Genomic DNA, 17409 nt, shown 5'->3' with positions numbered 1-17409 from the left:
GTAAAACAGTTACTGTTTAAAAAGCCAGTTGTGCTTTCCCCGCTTGGGTGTTTTATTTTTAATTACAGTAGAAACCCACATGCAAGAACCTGTATTTTTTGAAGTCTGACAAAATAGGTTCTTGTACGTATTTTGGGGTAGTTATTAGCAATTTAGGCTAAGTAGGTTCTTTTAGTAGTTTTAATTAGGTTCTTAATTTCTTTGAAGGAGATATAGTTGTTGATTATCAGAGAAATACGTCAACTTTGGTTTTGTCCTTAAATTTATGGTATTTATTCACAACTGAATAATGTATTTTCTTGTAATATACATTTGCAATCTCAAAGTAGCACTCCTTGGTTAAACTGTCTATCGCTTGGGTAAACAGTTTCTTATATTTTTGGGTATTGAAATGGTAAATTTCTGCCAGCAGATTCTTAACCACTAGGTTCTTAGGTGGGGGTTTTTTACTGTAGTGCATCAAAGATTGAAAACATTGATTTCGAAACATTAGCTTTGCAAACTCCCTACAGTGGCTAATATAACTCTTTACCAATATTTTCCCTCTGTTGTCTTCTTGCAATGAAATCTAAAAAAGAAAATACCTACAGTAATTTTACCTGAGATTTTGTCTCCTTGCCATGGCAACAGATAAGCACTTGGAAACTCAGGAGCCAAGAATGGATGCATAGCAGCTTGACAAGGTGTAAGTCGTTTACCTGCAATACGAAATCAACGAATTGTAAATACTGAAGAAAACAACTTCATGTGATTCTGGTTGAAGCTGACTCTTACCCAGTCATTCCTTTAGACTTCTATAAAAGCGCGAGGGTTTATGGGAAGGAGGGAAAAGAGGACACCACTGAAAGGTCCTGTTTCCAAGATGGCGGAGAGAGCAAAGGCAGATCTTCCTCTCTCTCCTCTTCTTCCTTCACATAATTCTCTCGGTGCACTCGAGTTTCTCTCAGTCTCCCTCACCTCTTGCCCTTTACGACACCAGTCAAGACGTGCAAAGCAGTTGCGTATGGAAGGTGTCTTGGCAGTGGTTTTTAGGTCACTTCTATCACTAGGTAGAACATTTGCCCTAGAGCTGCAAATCTCAATGAAACGTTCTGATCTTCATGGACTAAGACTTTCACTTGTGCTTAGTCTTGGCAGAGCAGAGAAAATGTTGGCCAATATCAATAAACTTACCAGGGTTGTACCGCAGCAGTCCGAGCAGGAAACTTGCAAAGGCGTAATTCCTTGAGTTGCGAAGTCTCTTCATCAGGTTAGTCACGATGACGAGCTGATGCACTTCTAAAAGCCATAGCAAACATGAATCAGGTAACAAGGATGGTAGAAAGTTGAAAATTGTCGGGTCAAGTTTAACGTGTGCCATTTGTGATGAACATGTACTTTACAAGTTTGAGACATCTTAAAATGTTGGCTAATATCTTGGGACACTATTTTAACTTATACATGTAAAATAGCTCAAAGAAAATACGCGCGCTGCATCAGATTTCTATGAGCGAATGGTCAGCGAGGCGAAGCCAAGTTGACTATCACTCATAGAAAACGAGGGCAAGTAGTCTAATTGTTCTCAAGATTTAGCACAAAACCTACAACTTTGACATGACCAAATTAAAAGACACGGGGGTTATATCCCCTTGAGAGGATGAATCTATTAAAGTTTATTATTGTTCTCGTCATCGTTATTGTTATCATGAATATCATGATTATGAGTGTTATTTATTTTATTAAGGAAAAAAAGTTGTGGAGAGACTAAATCGCAATGGTGTGAGTAGTATCCAATCCAGGGGGGTGGTACGCCCAGTCACTTCATTGTTTTAATTGTTTTAATTTTTTTTTCTTTTAAAGATTTCATAGTACACGTAACTTTATTTAAAAGCCATGGTGGCCCTCCGCCTGCCAGACCAGCGTTTGACTCCAATTTCTATAACATAAATTGAATAAGATTAAAGTTCCCAGTCACTTCATGCAATAGAGACTGAAGTCAAACGCTGGCCTGGGAGGCGGCAGACCACCTGGGCTTTTAAACCGATTTAAACTAGCCTTAACGTTAACACTTTTCTACTTAAACATACCTGGATTGTGACCAACAAACTCTGACAATTCTTGGAAAAACTTGCCAGTCTGGAATGGATTCCTGGGCATGGGACCAAAGATTGAGGTCACCTGTCAAAAAAGAAGCCGACAAGATTTTTTTAAAACAAATGAGCAGCATGAAGGTAAATGGAAACAAAATCCAAAGTCTCAATAATCAAGTCAACCATATTAGAGAAACATTAACATCAACCATAGCAGGACTTAATGATGTGAAACTACTGTCAATTGGCAATTTTTGTTTTGTTGTTGTCCCATGTTTATTGCATGGGAGGTGCAGGAGCCTACCATGTATTTTGCGACGAGACCCTGCTAGGATATCTCTGCTGAGACCTTGAGCAAAATAATGCTTCTCTTCAAGTACTGCAATGGGACTACTGTACCATCCCATTCTGGGAGAAGTTGAAATACTCAGGACTTGTCTCTCCATGCAGCTTAAACCAGTGAGAAGGGCTGGCTTCATGGGCCACTAGGCTTGAACATAAACCTTTCCCTATGTTAACTGCCCTCTAAGAATCTTATTTCACATCCCTGGTGTTTTAAATTAGTAACACCAAGTGATAGCCTGCACGAAAGCTTTCTTGGCAGTGCTTGTCATAACTGCCACATACCTCTTGCAAGATTTCATTTTTATTTCTTCCCAGAAATAAAGGTTTCCCAATGTACAACTGAAAAGCAAGATCCAGATAAAGTCAGTATTAGCACTAGCCTGCGAGCTGGCTCTTGAGTCTAATTTGTAAGCCCCCTACAGCGTTTCGCAATGCGCGTCGTTCGGAAACTTACTGGTGCGCCAAAGCCAAAAGCTACATAGCAGCGCTTGAGTGTGAAACTCAAACACTAGAGCCCGCTCGTAGGCTAAATTAGGACTTGCCCAAGAGTACAAACATTGACAAGTTAGTATACAGTATATAAAATGTGGGTAGACATATTAAAGTCCTGGTGGAGAGTACTCCCAGAAAAATTGGGTGGGGTTGTGCAGCCCGCTTCCCGAAGCCCTTATACTGTTTATGACCAAAATCTGCTATTTTCCTTACCCTATTTATGACCTGACAAAAAATATGACCGTTGTGGCTGGTACAGTTGCTCTAAACATAATTTATGAAGGGCTTTTAATCATGGTGTTATCAATAATGATGAAAAGGTAGTTTCTTCTAAAAATAAACCAAATTCAAGACTAGGGTGCAAAAACTGGACCCTATTTATGACCAAAAAGTCTGAAAAACCATACCCTTTAACGCTGCACTTACCTATATACCGGTAGCCCATATAAGAGAGCACCACTCCCCCGCCCCCCCCACGTCCCAGGATCAAAGTACAGATACAATGATTTTGTCAGGAAACAATCCTTGTGAAGACCATTTGCTTGCCTTAGTTTTAACAATTGAGAGCAGTTTTCAATGAAGTGTCAAAAGTAATTATTCCTTTTGTTTCTACTCCTACATGCTGTGTGTAATTAAAAAAAGACAATTTTCACACCACTTCCTCATTGGTTCATCTTGCCTGCTCACAATAGACGTTAATATTGCAGGTATTATTACACGAGAACAAAAGCAATAAAACATAAAAAAACAAAATCCATTCTTAAATTTCACAATTCACGAAATTATTGGTACATATGCAATTCAGAAATAATGATATTAAGTCTCAGCAATGCCAAGTCAAGTCTGGTACACTTCCATTGATTTACAGCTGATTTACTACACAAGTTGGAAGATAATTGAGACGTACCTCAGCTAGGATACACCCTAAAGACCAGATGTCAATTTCTGGGCCAAATGGAACACCAAACATCACCTGTGAAGAATAAACCTTTAATTTACCAGAGGTGTAGTATCACAATGCTCTCCTCTGTTTCCTTATACCCCTTCAGTAGCAGAATTTGTTCAAATAAAATTTTGGGCAATATTTTAGAAAAAAAACTGCCAAATTGCATCTTAAAATGAAGATTTACCAGACTGTCACCTACATACAATGTATATACATTTCACAATGTATATACATTTCACAATGTTCAACTGTTGTATGTCTTTCACGTAAGCAGTTAGTCAGTTGATCACCTCTGGAGCTCGGTAAAGTAATGTTTGCAGTTCAAACTCATCATAATACAAGGAAACCTAAAAATCAAGAAAAACAAATTAGAAATTAAATAATTGTTACAAAATAATACTAAAATCATAGTGTAGTTGCAGGATCAATCTCAACACTGATCAAAATTAAATCCCTGTCCAAGGGATAAGTGTTAACAAAAAACCCCAGGCTATCCGCTGGATAGTGATTTATCTGGTCACGAGTGGATAGTGTTATCTACCTTTCGAACAATCTGCGCCAGAACTTTATGGTACAGTAATAGTGGACGATATAGTTTGCTGTACCTCTCTATGAACCCAATGTATTGCATTCCCAAAGTCCACGACTTTTATCTTGATTTCCTCTCCTGAAACAGACAAAGATAAAACTATGTGACCAGTGAAGGCTGTCATGGCTCAAGATTCACAGCTTTAAGGCACAGGAAGTTGGTTGGTACATGTAGGCATTAGTAGGTGTGAGATCAATGTCTTCAGTCTGTTAAAGCATGAAACTGTCACCTAAATTGCCTCAACATCCTTAACAAAAGTGTGTGTAAATGTAGCCTTTTTTCATAATGCTTAGGAAAACTACTTACAAAGTAATCATTATTAATATTGAAAACTCTGAAGCTTAAGAACACTTTAAAATACCTTCTTCCAAAAGGATGTTCTCTGGTTTCAAGTCAGCATGGATAACATTCTCTCTGTCAAAATAATAAAGAGTACATGATTGTATGTACAACTCATTCTAAATTAAGGTAAGCAGCTAAGCAAGCACACACACACAGCCAGTTTGACATTTAGTTTTACTGTAAGTTGTATTCCCATTGTCAGGTACAGCAGACTCATAGATTGAGATTTTCTATTTTATAGAACAGGAATAGCCAAAACATTAACTACACGAATTGCTGCCAGAAAATGAGGGTGATTAATAACAGGGATAAAAGTCTACCAAAACATAACCTCTGTCAACAATCTGGATCATGTGTACTAAAGGCATCCGCAATCGACTCAGCTAATACCCTCAATCAATCAAGCATTGATCAACACTTAATTGATACTTGATTGACACTCCATCAACACCTCAGTTGACACTCCGTTGACACTCCATTGACACCTCGCTCAACAGTTGGTTGACAGTCGGTCAGCAGTGGACTAACTTTGGATTGATGCACATCAGTGTATCAACTCTCAGCCGACTATTGATCGACTGTTAATCACGTACTGATGGGATGTTGACTGAGTTTTGATTGGGTATCGATCAAGGGTATCGATTGACACTCGACCATGGATGTCTTTAGTATGTACATGATCCAACAATTTCAGGTTACAATTTTGTAATATCATTAATTATGAACCAAAAAACAGAAAAAGACAATTTTCTAGCCTATAGAACTGGTTGTCAAAATAATTTGACAACTGCAAGTGCGTGTCATTCAGTTGTGGCCAATGAGAACATTAGCTTGCACTTGCCATCTTGAACAATAATTACAGTATTGTCAGTATTGTCTATGTTCAAAGCCTGTATAACTCACCTTTTTAGGAATCCAAGGGCTTGTAAAAGCTGAAAGATGACATGCACATAGAAACAGTAGTGTTAAATTGTTTAAAAATCTTATTGGTATGTAAAACTGCATGTGCATTAAATGTAATATACATGTTCACTTGGTATTAGACTATAAATACATGCATATAGATCTGATAGAGGATATGACATGGCAGCACAGAGATAAAAATTGTCTCTTCAAGTGTTGAGTGAGCACAGCAAACAAGTGAAATATTTTTCAGCACGAGAAGAGAAATTTCATATCCCCAAGCAGCAATGTTATGGTATTTATTATATAAACACCAATAAAATACCAAACCATTCCACTTTCCCTGCAAAAGGCATGTACATGTAACCTTAGCAACGGTGATCTTTACACATGTGGAAATAACATGTTTTTTTTTGTATGCGAAGATATCATGTTTTCAAGTGAAAACTCTCCTGGTATTTCATTGGTATTTAATATATAATAAATTAAAGAGATTGCTGCACAATAATCAACAATTCAGTGGTAGGTCCACAGGTTCTCAAAAGAAGGGGACATTTGAGGAGTGCCCAAAAAATTCCACAGAGTGAAGGTCTGTTCAGTCTTTTTTTGCTGTTTATCACTTCACAGTGTAAAAAAATACTCACCTGTAATGTTATCTTTCTGATCACTTTCAACTTTGCCTCCTATTGGTAAAGCAGAATTAATAAACAATTTATCATGTTCACAACAAGTTGAATATATTGTGTGTCATTTCATCTCTTACAGTAGTTCTGTAATTTGAATTTCCTGAAAAAAGACAAGTAGTGAGAAGCACAGAATCCACTAGCCCAACAGCAAAACCACTAGCCCTGGGTTATTTTTGCATGCTGTCATGATAAGCTCAAAGATAGTACAAAAAGAGTTCTGTTTTATGAGTTGGGGCAGGCATTAAATATAGTTTTAATTACATGTCTGTGAGTATGAAATGAAATTGACCATTAGCCTACAGAAATACGAATAACATAATTGGATAATTATCACAGACGTGTAATGCACTAACAGATTATTTATTAATTACTTAACAACTCCTATGAACAGAGAGAAGGTGTAAGTCTGAAAACAAAATCCCTCATTTTCCCATAATCAGTGCATTTTCTGTGTGAATGTGTATTGCTAGGAAAATTGAAAGATTATTTCATATTGTCTTTACATGCCTGCATATTAATTATTTAATAATGTTTTTCTCAATGCAATCTCAAATTTCTTACCTCACTATCAAACTGACATTTCTGCAAACACAAAAAAGTCTTGATCACTCAATGTTCCAATAATACATACTCTGAAGATGCAAAATGATCTGTTAATTCATAACTGTCCCTTGCTTACAACTTACCTGAAAGTATTGATGGAGAGGTCTTGGACGCAGCAGCTCAAACACCAAACAATAGTGACCCTCAAAACTGAATACATTCTGAAAGTCCAAAATATTTGGTGTTTGTCAGTCAACGACAAGTATTTCTAATTAATATTAATTTTAATTACAATTTTCTGTACAATTCATGCACAATATCAGTGCTCACCGCCATAAAAAAAGGGGAAAAAAGCACACATTCGATCTCAATATTCTCTCAGCTAATGCAATTAAGACAACATGAACCTTGAAAGTGAGGCTGAAATTAAAATTATTCACTCTCAAACTTGTCACCATTGTCTTGGATTCCTTTTCCTGCAAAGCTATCAATGTCACATACTCTAAAGCAAGACACTCTGTTCCCTGTCATTGTTGTGTCCCCTGCACTTAAGAGAAACGTTTTGAAACAAGAACACTGTACATCTGTGACTTACAAACAACTGGACAGTTCTGGACACATGAAGGATATCTGCCTTATTCAGCTGCTGAATGCAATCTGCCTCCTGCAGTCAAAATAGTGAAAATTGACAGCAAAAACTAATCCATTTTGAGCAGATTTTCAGTATGCACATGTTAAATCTTAAATAAGGTTCCTTGCCCTTGACACCATTTTATTCTTGACAACTTTCACGGGTAATTGACCAAACTCACGAAGGCATGCACATGTGGTGTAGGCATGCATTTAGGTGCAATTAAAATTAATTTATCATGTAGAAAACTATTCAAGCCATGTAAGAAAATCCATCTACATCATGTGTAAGAAATGGATGTACATGCAAAGGTGTTTTAATATGGGTACATGCAAACATATAAAAGCTCTATAAAGGTTGGGTGTCTGAGACATCCAGTTCAATCTGCCATTGGCAGCCAGCTGTCAGACGGAGACTGCTCCAATGGCTGGCAAATCCTTGCCACCCAGTCATGAACCCCAGGTGGAGGGGAGAAAAACAGGCACCCATCACACTGCTAAAACAGTGGAATTAGAGTGGAAGGAACAGGGGAGGGCAAACAGCCTCTGAGAATATTTCCCACGTTTCAGAAAATGCTAAGGCTAAAGGACACTGCTGACTAAATGCAAAACTGCTACAGTTGTATGTACAACACCCTGTAGTCCAAGAACACGTGAAATCCTGGGACATGCGCATATCTAAATGTTGTTGACTGCTTAGGTAAGACTTGCGCTACTTGTTGTTAATTTCATTAAATTACATTTAACTGCATTAAACTTCTAGTTCTCACATTACACTTAATATGTTTGTTCGCCATGAATACAACAAGAGATTACTAGTGAGTCACATACAGTATCTCACATTTGATCGAACTTTTGGTTACATGTATGTGTACATCAAGCAGTTGTCTTTGAAATGTATGCCAGCTTTTTGTGTGTAATGTATTCCATAGACCCTATTCATAAATGGCTGCCAGTTAAAAATTCTTTTGAAAGTATTAAACTTGGCCCAACTAACCTCGTTTTTGAGTTGATAATTCAAAAGAATTTTTACTCTCAAACGAGGTTAGTTGGGCTCATTTAAATGCATGCTGCCAATTTAAAGGAATTTTAAATTGGCAGCCATTCACATGTATGAATAGGGTCTACAATAAATGATTCTGGGATTCTTGAGAGAGACAAGATGCATCTCGAGAGAAACAAAGCATGTCTTGCAACAAACGAGATGCATCTTGCACAATGTGACAAGAGGTGGTAACTTACTTTTGAGCAGTACTGTACCTATTTAGCTCTCATAACAATAATTATGAAGATACATGTACATAGTTAAGTTATGCAATGTTTTTGAGTCGTATACCATAGAATATCCCTTGAGTCACTTGTACATGTATTTTCTTGGTATATACACAAGATGAGTGTGTAAACCAAGAAAATACATTGTACAAGTGACAAGTAGAATTCATATTCCATGGTATACCACGAGAAAGCATAGCATAACTATTTTTAATTTTAATCTATGTACCATGCCATAGAAAATACAGTGGCCAACACAAACAATGCAAAATATACAAATGTACATGGCATGAAATGGGAAGGTACAGCTGTATGGGTGTAATACCACTGAATATACAACTGCTTTCCTGTATTGTGTTTGGCTGTGCTCATGTATTTTCTATGGCATGGTACAAAGTCGAGTAAACTTTGCAAGTGTACATGTAAAAACTGGTCAAATAACACATACCTGAGCTCCAAGTCTTGAATAATCCAGATGCATGATTTTCACTGCAACTGACTTCTTATCAGGATGGAAAGTATCCTTTGTGAGAAAAAAATTATTGTGAAGGTGAATTAATCAACATGACACAAGCGTGGGACAAAGAAAATTCTGAGTCCCCGACAGGAATCGAACCCATGACCTCCTGAACACCGGGCGGACGCTCTATCCACTGAGACCTCCCGGTGTTCGGGAGGTCATGGGTTCGATTCCTGTCGGGGACTCAGAATTTTTCTTTGTCCCACACTCATGTCATGTTGATTAATTCACCTTCACATTTCATTACCGAGCTTAAAATTCACCATCATTATTAACTTATCACTACTCACGATGAATTCGATAGCATTGATCCTAGCAGTATGCAGGACACCTGTCATATATGAACTCAGTTAAATGACCTTGCTCTCCATGAGTTCTCGTAGCTCAGTGGATAGAGCGTCCGCCTGGTGTTCGGGAGGTCATGGGTTCAATTCCTGTCGGGGACTCAGAATTTTCTTTGTCCCACGCTCGTGTCATGTTGATTAATTCACCTTCACATTTCATTACCGAGCTTAAAATTCACCATCTTTATTAACTTATCACTTCTCACGATGAATTCGATAGTGTTGATCCCAGCAGTATGCAGGACACCTATCATATATGAACTCAGTTAAATGGCCTTGCTCTCCATGAGTTCTCGTAGCTCAGTGGATAGAGCGCCCGCCCGGTGTTCGGGAGGTCATGGGTTCGATTCCTGTCGGGACTCAGAATTTTTCTTTGTCCCACGCTCGTGTCATGTTGATTAATTCATCTTCACATTTCATTACCGAGCTTAAAATTCACCATCATTAACTTATCAAAAAAATTATTTTTAGCTACATTGTAATTCAAGCAGAATATAACACAGACAACCTAACATGTTATAACTGAGAAATTACAATTAGATAAAAGGGTTATTTACCAAGCATGAGGTCAAGATGGCTGGATATTGACCAAGTTCTTTATTTTTGCATGTTTATGGACTGAGATGGAGTTGAGGTCGAAAAATATGCAAAAAAAGAGGCCAATATCCAGCCATCTTGACTGAACAAGCTTGGCAAGTAAAGGATTTATTATTAATATGGAAAAAAGAAGACTATTTGCTTGTGGGACACAGCAGGAAATCCTGAGCAGGCAAGACAGTGCCATCTTGAATTGCCCGCTCAGGTAGCCAATCACAGTGCAGGATGAATTCTGTTTATTGCTCACAGAGCTAGCCATACAATTGTAAAATAATAAATCATGCTATAGGGTGGTTGCTGCTGATGTTAATACTAATTAGTTATTATTTATCAATGTTGTGTAGAGAAGGCTTCATGCGATAATTTTATAATATACATAAAGGCACTTACAAGTAAAAGGAACTTGATTGTGCAAACTGTCCGTAATCAGTGACATTTTTTTATAGCTCTTCCCAAGGGTGTAAAGGCTTCAAAAGGACACTAAAATACCTGTTTTGTTCTTGAAGTATTGCAAATTGAAAAAAAAAAAGTATTGCAAATTGAAAAAAGAATATTCATTATGATAAAACTCAGAGCACATAATGTATGCACAGTGCCTGATGATTTCAATTTTCAGCAATTACTAAATGTGGACGTTTTTTTCATATTGTATTGCATATTACAGGTTGAACAGTAAACAAGGAGGAAGCTGTTTATTATTTTCTCACCTCTGCAGCAACCAGGATTGAAGATTGTCCTTGTCCAATAACTTGAACAAATTTGTTCCTTCCAGCAAGCAAAGGAACTAACAAAACCACACAGAAATACAATGAACGACTTGTGAGAAGCAGCCATTAACAACTTCAACTGCTCAAAAGATCATTACAATTCTAGATTGAAGTGAGCAATACACTAGCATAAGGTCTTTATCAGTCTGGAATCAAAAATACATTATTTTATTGGGACCTTAAGATAGTTGCAAGAGTATGTGCAACTGTTCAGTCCAGTTACACAGTCATGAATCCTTAGTACATGAATTCCTTCCTATTACTAGGTATGAAAATGAAGCTAATTAATATTAGAATTCATCAATAATTAAAGCATATACAATTATGTACACTGGTTGTCATGTACTATACTAGTGGAAGGCGAGGTGGCCTCATGGTTAGTGCTCTCGTCTCCAGATTGAGCAGTCTGGGTTCAAGCCCTGGCCGGGGACATTGCGTTGTGTTCTTGGGCAAGACACTTAACTCTCACAGTGCCTCTCTCCACCCAGGTTTATAGGGGGGAGTAGAAATACTCCCAGTTGCTTCATGCTATAGAAACTGGGATAAGCTCCAGCCTGATTGGCCACTAGGCTCATATGCAGACTTTACCTAACTCCATGTACTTATTCTTAAGGTTGTAGCCACAATGTAGTGTATGGACCATTGAAAACAAAATGCCTTTAGAACGACAAATGTTGTATAAAGCAAAAAAACTAAATATTTAATATTTAGGCAGTGTCATATTATTGACAATGTTATATTTTTATATCTTTTATTGTAAATAATTATTTTTAATTTTATGTACTTACATTTTAACTGGTTTGCATTTTCTTTTGTTTATTAATTAATGTGTATGTATGGTATTTTAAGAGTGGGCCTCCTGTTAAATTAACTTTTAAGCTGAACAAAGTGGTCACGTTAAATAAAGAATTACTTAATACTTTACTTACTTCATAAGAAATGTTTCAGGTGCATACAACTGTACTGAAAAATAAATTATTGCGTATTCATGAATTGGCTTTAGTTTATTTAATTATCATAAGCTGGATATTGGCCGTTCATGTTTACAAGTTCTTTCTTTTTTGGGTGGACCAAGATATGGACCCAGATATTTTTTGTTTATTCTAGTATTAAGGACTACATACTTGGATAACATGGTTGGAATTTTCCCTCTGGATCTGTCTGAGATCCTTGTACTGTGAAAAAAAAAAAGAAAAGAAAAGAAATATCAAATGGCATAACTGCACATTCCAAGCAACTACAGTCAACTTGCAGTATGACTCCTTCTGGCATGATAACTTCTGCAGTTGTACAGTATAACAAACTCCATTTCAAATAGAGTACAAGAACCCTGCCTTACATAACATGATCACCTCAATATCACAGTCAATTTATTCTTGCCTTCAGGAGCAAAAGCTCAGTCCTCAAGTTATTTGCTATTACTATTTAAAGAACCCTCTAGGCTGATAATACAGCTAACCTGTTAATTAATACAGCCAGATTTTTTGTGGCCTGTCAGTGACTGGATTAACAGTGTTTCATTGTAGTATGCCCCTAGCAAATTGAAGTTACATGTAGGAGTATTTGCACAAGTCCCTTACTAAGAGGGTCTTCATCCTATTTCAGCCCAATGTGTAGTTCCGGAAAATATCCATACCTCCCCCATGGAAGGGATTTTTCTATAAACACCTCACCACCCCTCTGGAAATTCCAGTTAAGCTTCATACATTTCTTTAAATTTTTTGGTCTCACAGAACGCCCACCCCCCAGGAAATTCCAATCCCTTCTGTGGGGGGAGTATGGATATTTTCTGGAACTGCACAATTTGCATAAGAATCCTTTGGCTGTTGGGAGCTGCAACATGTTGCCTCTCTTTCTCACTTGCTTCTACGCAAAGTACACACTATCCTACATGTACTTTTCATTTCCCCTCCCTCCGTTTTCCGATCCTTTTACATTTCCAACTTGCTTCAACAAGGCTGCATTTCTCCATTTCTTATTCAGCAAACATGAAAGGGACTGTCATGAAAAGTATGCTACTGTATACTAGAGTAAAATTTTACAGTAATTACATGTTGTATCATTAGGAAAGCAGTATTGATTATGACTATTTTTATCTCACCATGTTTTTTATGAGGAGCTAAGTTCTTCATGTCTCCAAGGTGTTTGTATAGGATTTTAAGTCCACCCGAAAGTTGAGCAGAAACAAACCTTGTGGGAGGGCAAACACTTGGTTTGCAGTAGCCAGTACCCCTACATGAACAAAATTAATGAAAACATTGTCACAATTTGGCAAACTGTCTCCTTTACATACAAAACAGAACTGTATGTGCATGTAACTCAGATTTCCACAGTTCGGGTATAGTTTTAGTGGCCTAATGGTGTAAAATAAAACAGATTATTATCCAACTGCAGCAAAGACCGTCCAAATAACAGTACAAATATACAGCCATATTGTACACTTATTTGTACAGTAGAAAACCTGTTTGCCTGACAGGTCGGCGTGGATGTGCCAAAATGTCACACTCTCCCTCTTTCACTGATAAATTTATTGACTACAGCAGTTAGATAATAAATCTCTTATTAGATGTTTTAATATGTAGTATCACTGTATATTTTTACTCCTTGCTTGTATTTTGACTCGCCCTACAGGCTCGTCAACATATGGCACAACTTGTAAATAAAATATATGGCGATACTACATATCAAAACATCTAATAAGATATATCAAATGTAGAAATGAATGCCTTGCATCTACAGAGAAAGGTGAACACTTGGTCAACTATCGACGGACACTTGAACAATATATATATTTGATACATGTATATATTTCTATACAGTGCATAAGAATACTGCCAAGTGGATGGCTGCTGGTTGGGTAATTATAACCTTGGTAGTTACTATATTTAATCCAAGTATTAAACCCCACCATATAAGCAGTCCATACATCTATTTCATTTTACATTTAAAGCCAATAAAATTCATGCACTTCGAGCTGCATTTAAAAATAAATAAACAATAGCGCAGCAGTGGAAATTCTGAATAAGAAACAAGAATCAAATCCAAAATCCAGTCTCACAAAGTTCTGAATTAAACGTGATCAGTGAGGGCAGCTCGGACAAATATAAACGTAGCCAAAAAAAATGTTAAATATCCCCCGGCACTGCCAAAAATTGGCCAAAAATAAAGACAAGTATGTCCATATTGAGAATAGCCTTTTTGAAAGATTATCCTCATCCAGGAGATCTGGTGACCGGTACGGAAGACTCCCGGATAATCTGAGAGAGTTGACATAGATAATTTAAAATCACTCGACAAATTACTCCTTGAAATTGCGCTCCTGTCCACTCAGTGAAATTATTACCAGTTACTACAGTGCGTTACTCATCTTTCAGTCGATCAGGTGACGCACTGTGCTGATCTCTTAGCTGATTTTACACTTTTAGGTAACGTGCAATGATCACTCAATTAGATAAATCAAAACTGCAACTGCGGGTAATCTTTTCAACAGCACAGCTTTGGCTACCAATGCCACTCAGAGAGTAAACTCTTTTTCGATCTAATTCTCATAAACGTAAACAAAACTAACCTTTGCGTCGAAACTGGAGCAAATGCTCCATCCAGTTTCAGCATTTCAATTAAGAGTTGGCATCCTTCAGGAGTATGACCTGCTTGTGTTAAGAGAGCAACACAAGTCGACCGATCAAATAGAAAAAACTTATGGTGAAAGTTTTCAGGTCGTGCAGTGTTGCCGCCATTTTTACAACAGTTACAAGATCTCCCCTCAGTGAGTTCTATCTACTTTGTGTAGAGAGCATGTTGTGTCTTCATGCACTTGTTTTCGAGGAGCTGCATATGGGTTATTGACCAAGTGTGAGGTCAAGATGGCTGAATATTGGCCAAGTTCTTTTTTTGCGTGTTTATGGACCGAGACGGAGTCGAGGTCCATAAACTCGCAAAAAAAGAACGAGGCCAATATCCAGCCATCTTGGCCGAACAAGCTTGGTCAATAAAGGACTTATTATATGGCTTTCGGGGAAATTTTTCTCGCGGGACACGGCGGGTAGTCCCGAGCGGGCAAGATAGCTCCATCTTGCCCGCTCGGGTAGCCAATCACAGCGCAGGATTTGATTCATCTTGCCCGCTCGCGGAGCTACAATCTTGGACAGAATAAAATGGAACAATTATCCCCCATCCCCCCCAAAGCAATGATGAAGGCGCGAAGGAGCAAAAGCGCGCCATTTTGGCATCATTGAAATGGGGGGAGGGGTGGTCCAGATGTTCCATTTATTTTGTCCAAGATTGTAGCTATATAATAAAGTGGGTTATTGACCAAGTGTGAGGTCAAGATGGATATCGGCCAAGTTCTTTTTTTGCGAGTTTATGGACCGAAACGGAGTCGAGGTCCATAAACTCCAAAAGAAGAACGAGGCCAATATCCAGCCGTCTTGATCGAACAAGCTTGGTCAATAAACGATTTATTATATGGCTTTCGGGGAAATTTTTCTTGCGGGACACGGCGGGTAGTCCCGAGCGGGCAAGATGGAGCTATCTTGCTCGCCAATCACAGCGCAGGATTTGATTCATCTTGCCCGCTCGCGGAGCTAGCTATATAATAATAGCATAAATTGTCAGTACTCAAAGCCTGACTGTACCAGGAATCAGTTGAAAGGGTTTGTAATTCCTAGCAGTTTGAACATATCATCCAAAATAATTCATTCATCCTAGTGCATAAACTGACTCAAGTGAGAAATAACCGCCTTTAACAACAAGCTTGCTGGGTCTTACAGTGTATGAGATTGATCAAACAGGTCTGTGTACTTTTAACTAGTATATATGAAAAAGACTTATTTTCGTATGTTAAAACTGCAAACATTATATATACCCCTGCTCCCTCATAAAGGTATTTTCATTTGTCTGACCCTCCGCCAGTACATGTACATGTGTACTTTCTGTTAAATATATGGTTTGTCCTTCGAGGCATGTCTCCCCTTTAGCATTTTTGATGATCCCGTGGGTTGAGTGCTCTGGAATGTAATCTCTGAATCTGTAGGCGCTCCCTACCTAAACATTTTCAAGAAGGCAGTTTTTACAAAACCCCTAAATGATAATATAAAAATGATGGGGGTAGTCGTCGGAAATTTTGAAAAGAACCCCTTGTATTCTCTTGTATTCCCTTGTATTCCCTTGTATTCTCCTGTATTCCCTTTTATTCTCTTGTATTCCCCTGTATTCCCCTGTATTCTCTTGTATTCCCTTGTATATGTATTCCCTTGTATATGTATTCCCTTGTATATGTATTCCCTTGTATTCTTTAGTGTTCCCTTGTATTTCAAATGGGTCGTTGATAGACACGGGAAAACTCAACAGTAATTTTACATTTTAAGGTTACGGATGTCTTAAGGTTATCTAGTAACGTAGCTTGAAGAATTGCTATATTCTTTGACTAGTTTAGCAAACAGCGAAGAGAGTACTTCACAAGAAACATTTTAAGAAGTTTGTGATCGAACTTTTAACCACGTACGAAAAGACTTCTAAAAGAGAATGCTTGACAGAATGCGGTTGGTGCGGACAAAGACTCGTACCCAGTCGCTATTTACGTGTTTTGGGGAAGGATATACGAGCTTATTTTCGGGTAACTGTTCACTGAAACGTTGCTGAAAACGAACCGACAGGATATTTCGGGTTTTCTGATGGTTTTCTAGCACCTGCGTTCACTCTTGTAAAGCAAATGGAAGAACAAGTGAGTGAGCTTTACGAGAATGCTCCAATAAAGAAATGACAAACCTATGCATTAGGTCCAGAAATATAAAAAGAAATGAAGTTGTTGTCTTCTTAAACGCTGCAATATACAGTGGAACCTGGATTTAACGAACCTCTGTATGACGAAGTCCTCGGTATAATGAAAGACATTCCTCGCCCTAGTAATAGTAAAATATATGGAAAAGAAGTTACGCCCCTGTCGAGGTTCCACTGTAGTTCATTATATGTTATTCGGATATGACAAGTCAGGCTTGGGAAATTCGAAATAGGACGAGAATCTCCTATCTACATTTAGTTTGCATATGTGGTAAAAGTATGGAAAAAGTAAGGAAGGCTGTAATAGGAATGTGTTAATGCAGAAAAACATCCATACCCCGCTACTACTTCCCAAACCCCCAAAGCACGTGATTATCGTGCCATCGTCGATTTCGAAGAGCTCCGTTTTCAAAATGTTTTTCGTGGAAACTGAAACGCAAAACCGGCGTTTTCAAATTCCTCCGGGTTGAAGAGCGTTTTCGAAAAGCTCCGTTTTGTGACGTGGTAGGCCTAACCGTAGAAATAAAGGTGCGTTTTTTCATGCCCGGGGAGGACTCCCTATAATGGCCTCTGCGGGGAGGCTCCG

General features: G+C 38.0%; 1 protein-coding gene across 1 annotated transcript; it reads right to left on the bottom strand.

Annotated features, from left to right (window-relative positions):
- Nucleotides 1-336: 336 nt before the first annotated feature.
- LOC145469831 (dual specificity tyrosine-phosphorylation-regulated kinase 3-like) lies at nt 337-16326 on the bottom strand. The gene is made up of 18 exons (XM_081453640.1): nt 14614-16326; nt 13147-13277; nt 12170-12220; nt 10986-11062; nt 9266-9340; nt 7511-7579; nt 7059-7136; nt 6934-6954; nt 6331-6369; nt 5687-5715; nt 4803-4855; nt 4458-4519; nt 4143-4199; nt 3814-3879; nt 2697-2753; nt 2067-2157; nt 1174-1278; nt 337-698 (listed from the first exon to the last, which is right to left on the bottom strand). Exons 1-18 carry the CDS (start codon nt 14655-14657, stop codon nt 529-531), a joined length of 1275 nt encoding a protein of 424 aa, XP_081309766.1. The 5' UTR covers nt 14658-16326; the 3' UTR covers nt 337-528.
- Between the last annotated feature and the right edge of the window lie 1083 nt (nt 16327-17409).

The sequence above is a fragment of the Orbicella franksi genome, chromosome 15 (genome assembly GCF_964199315.1).
Source record: "Orbicella franksi chromosome 15, jaOrbFran1.1, whole genome shotgun sequence".
Classification (NCBI taxonomy): Eukaryota; Metazoa; Cnidaria; class Anthozoa; order Scleractinia; family Merulinidae; genus Orbicella; species Orbicella franksi.
This window is presented reverse-complemented; position numbering and strand designations above follow the sequence as displayed.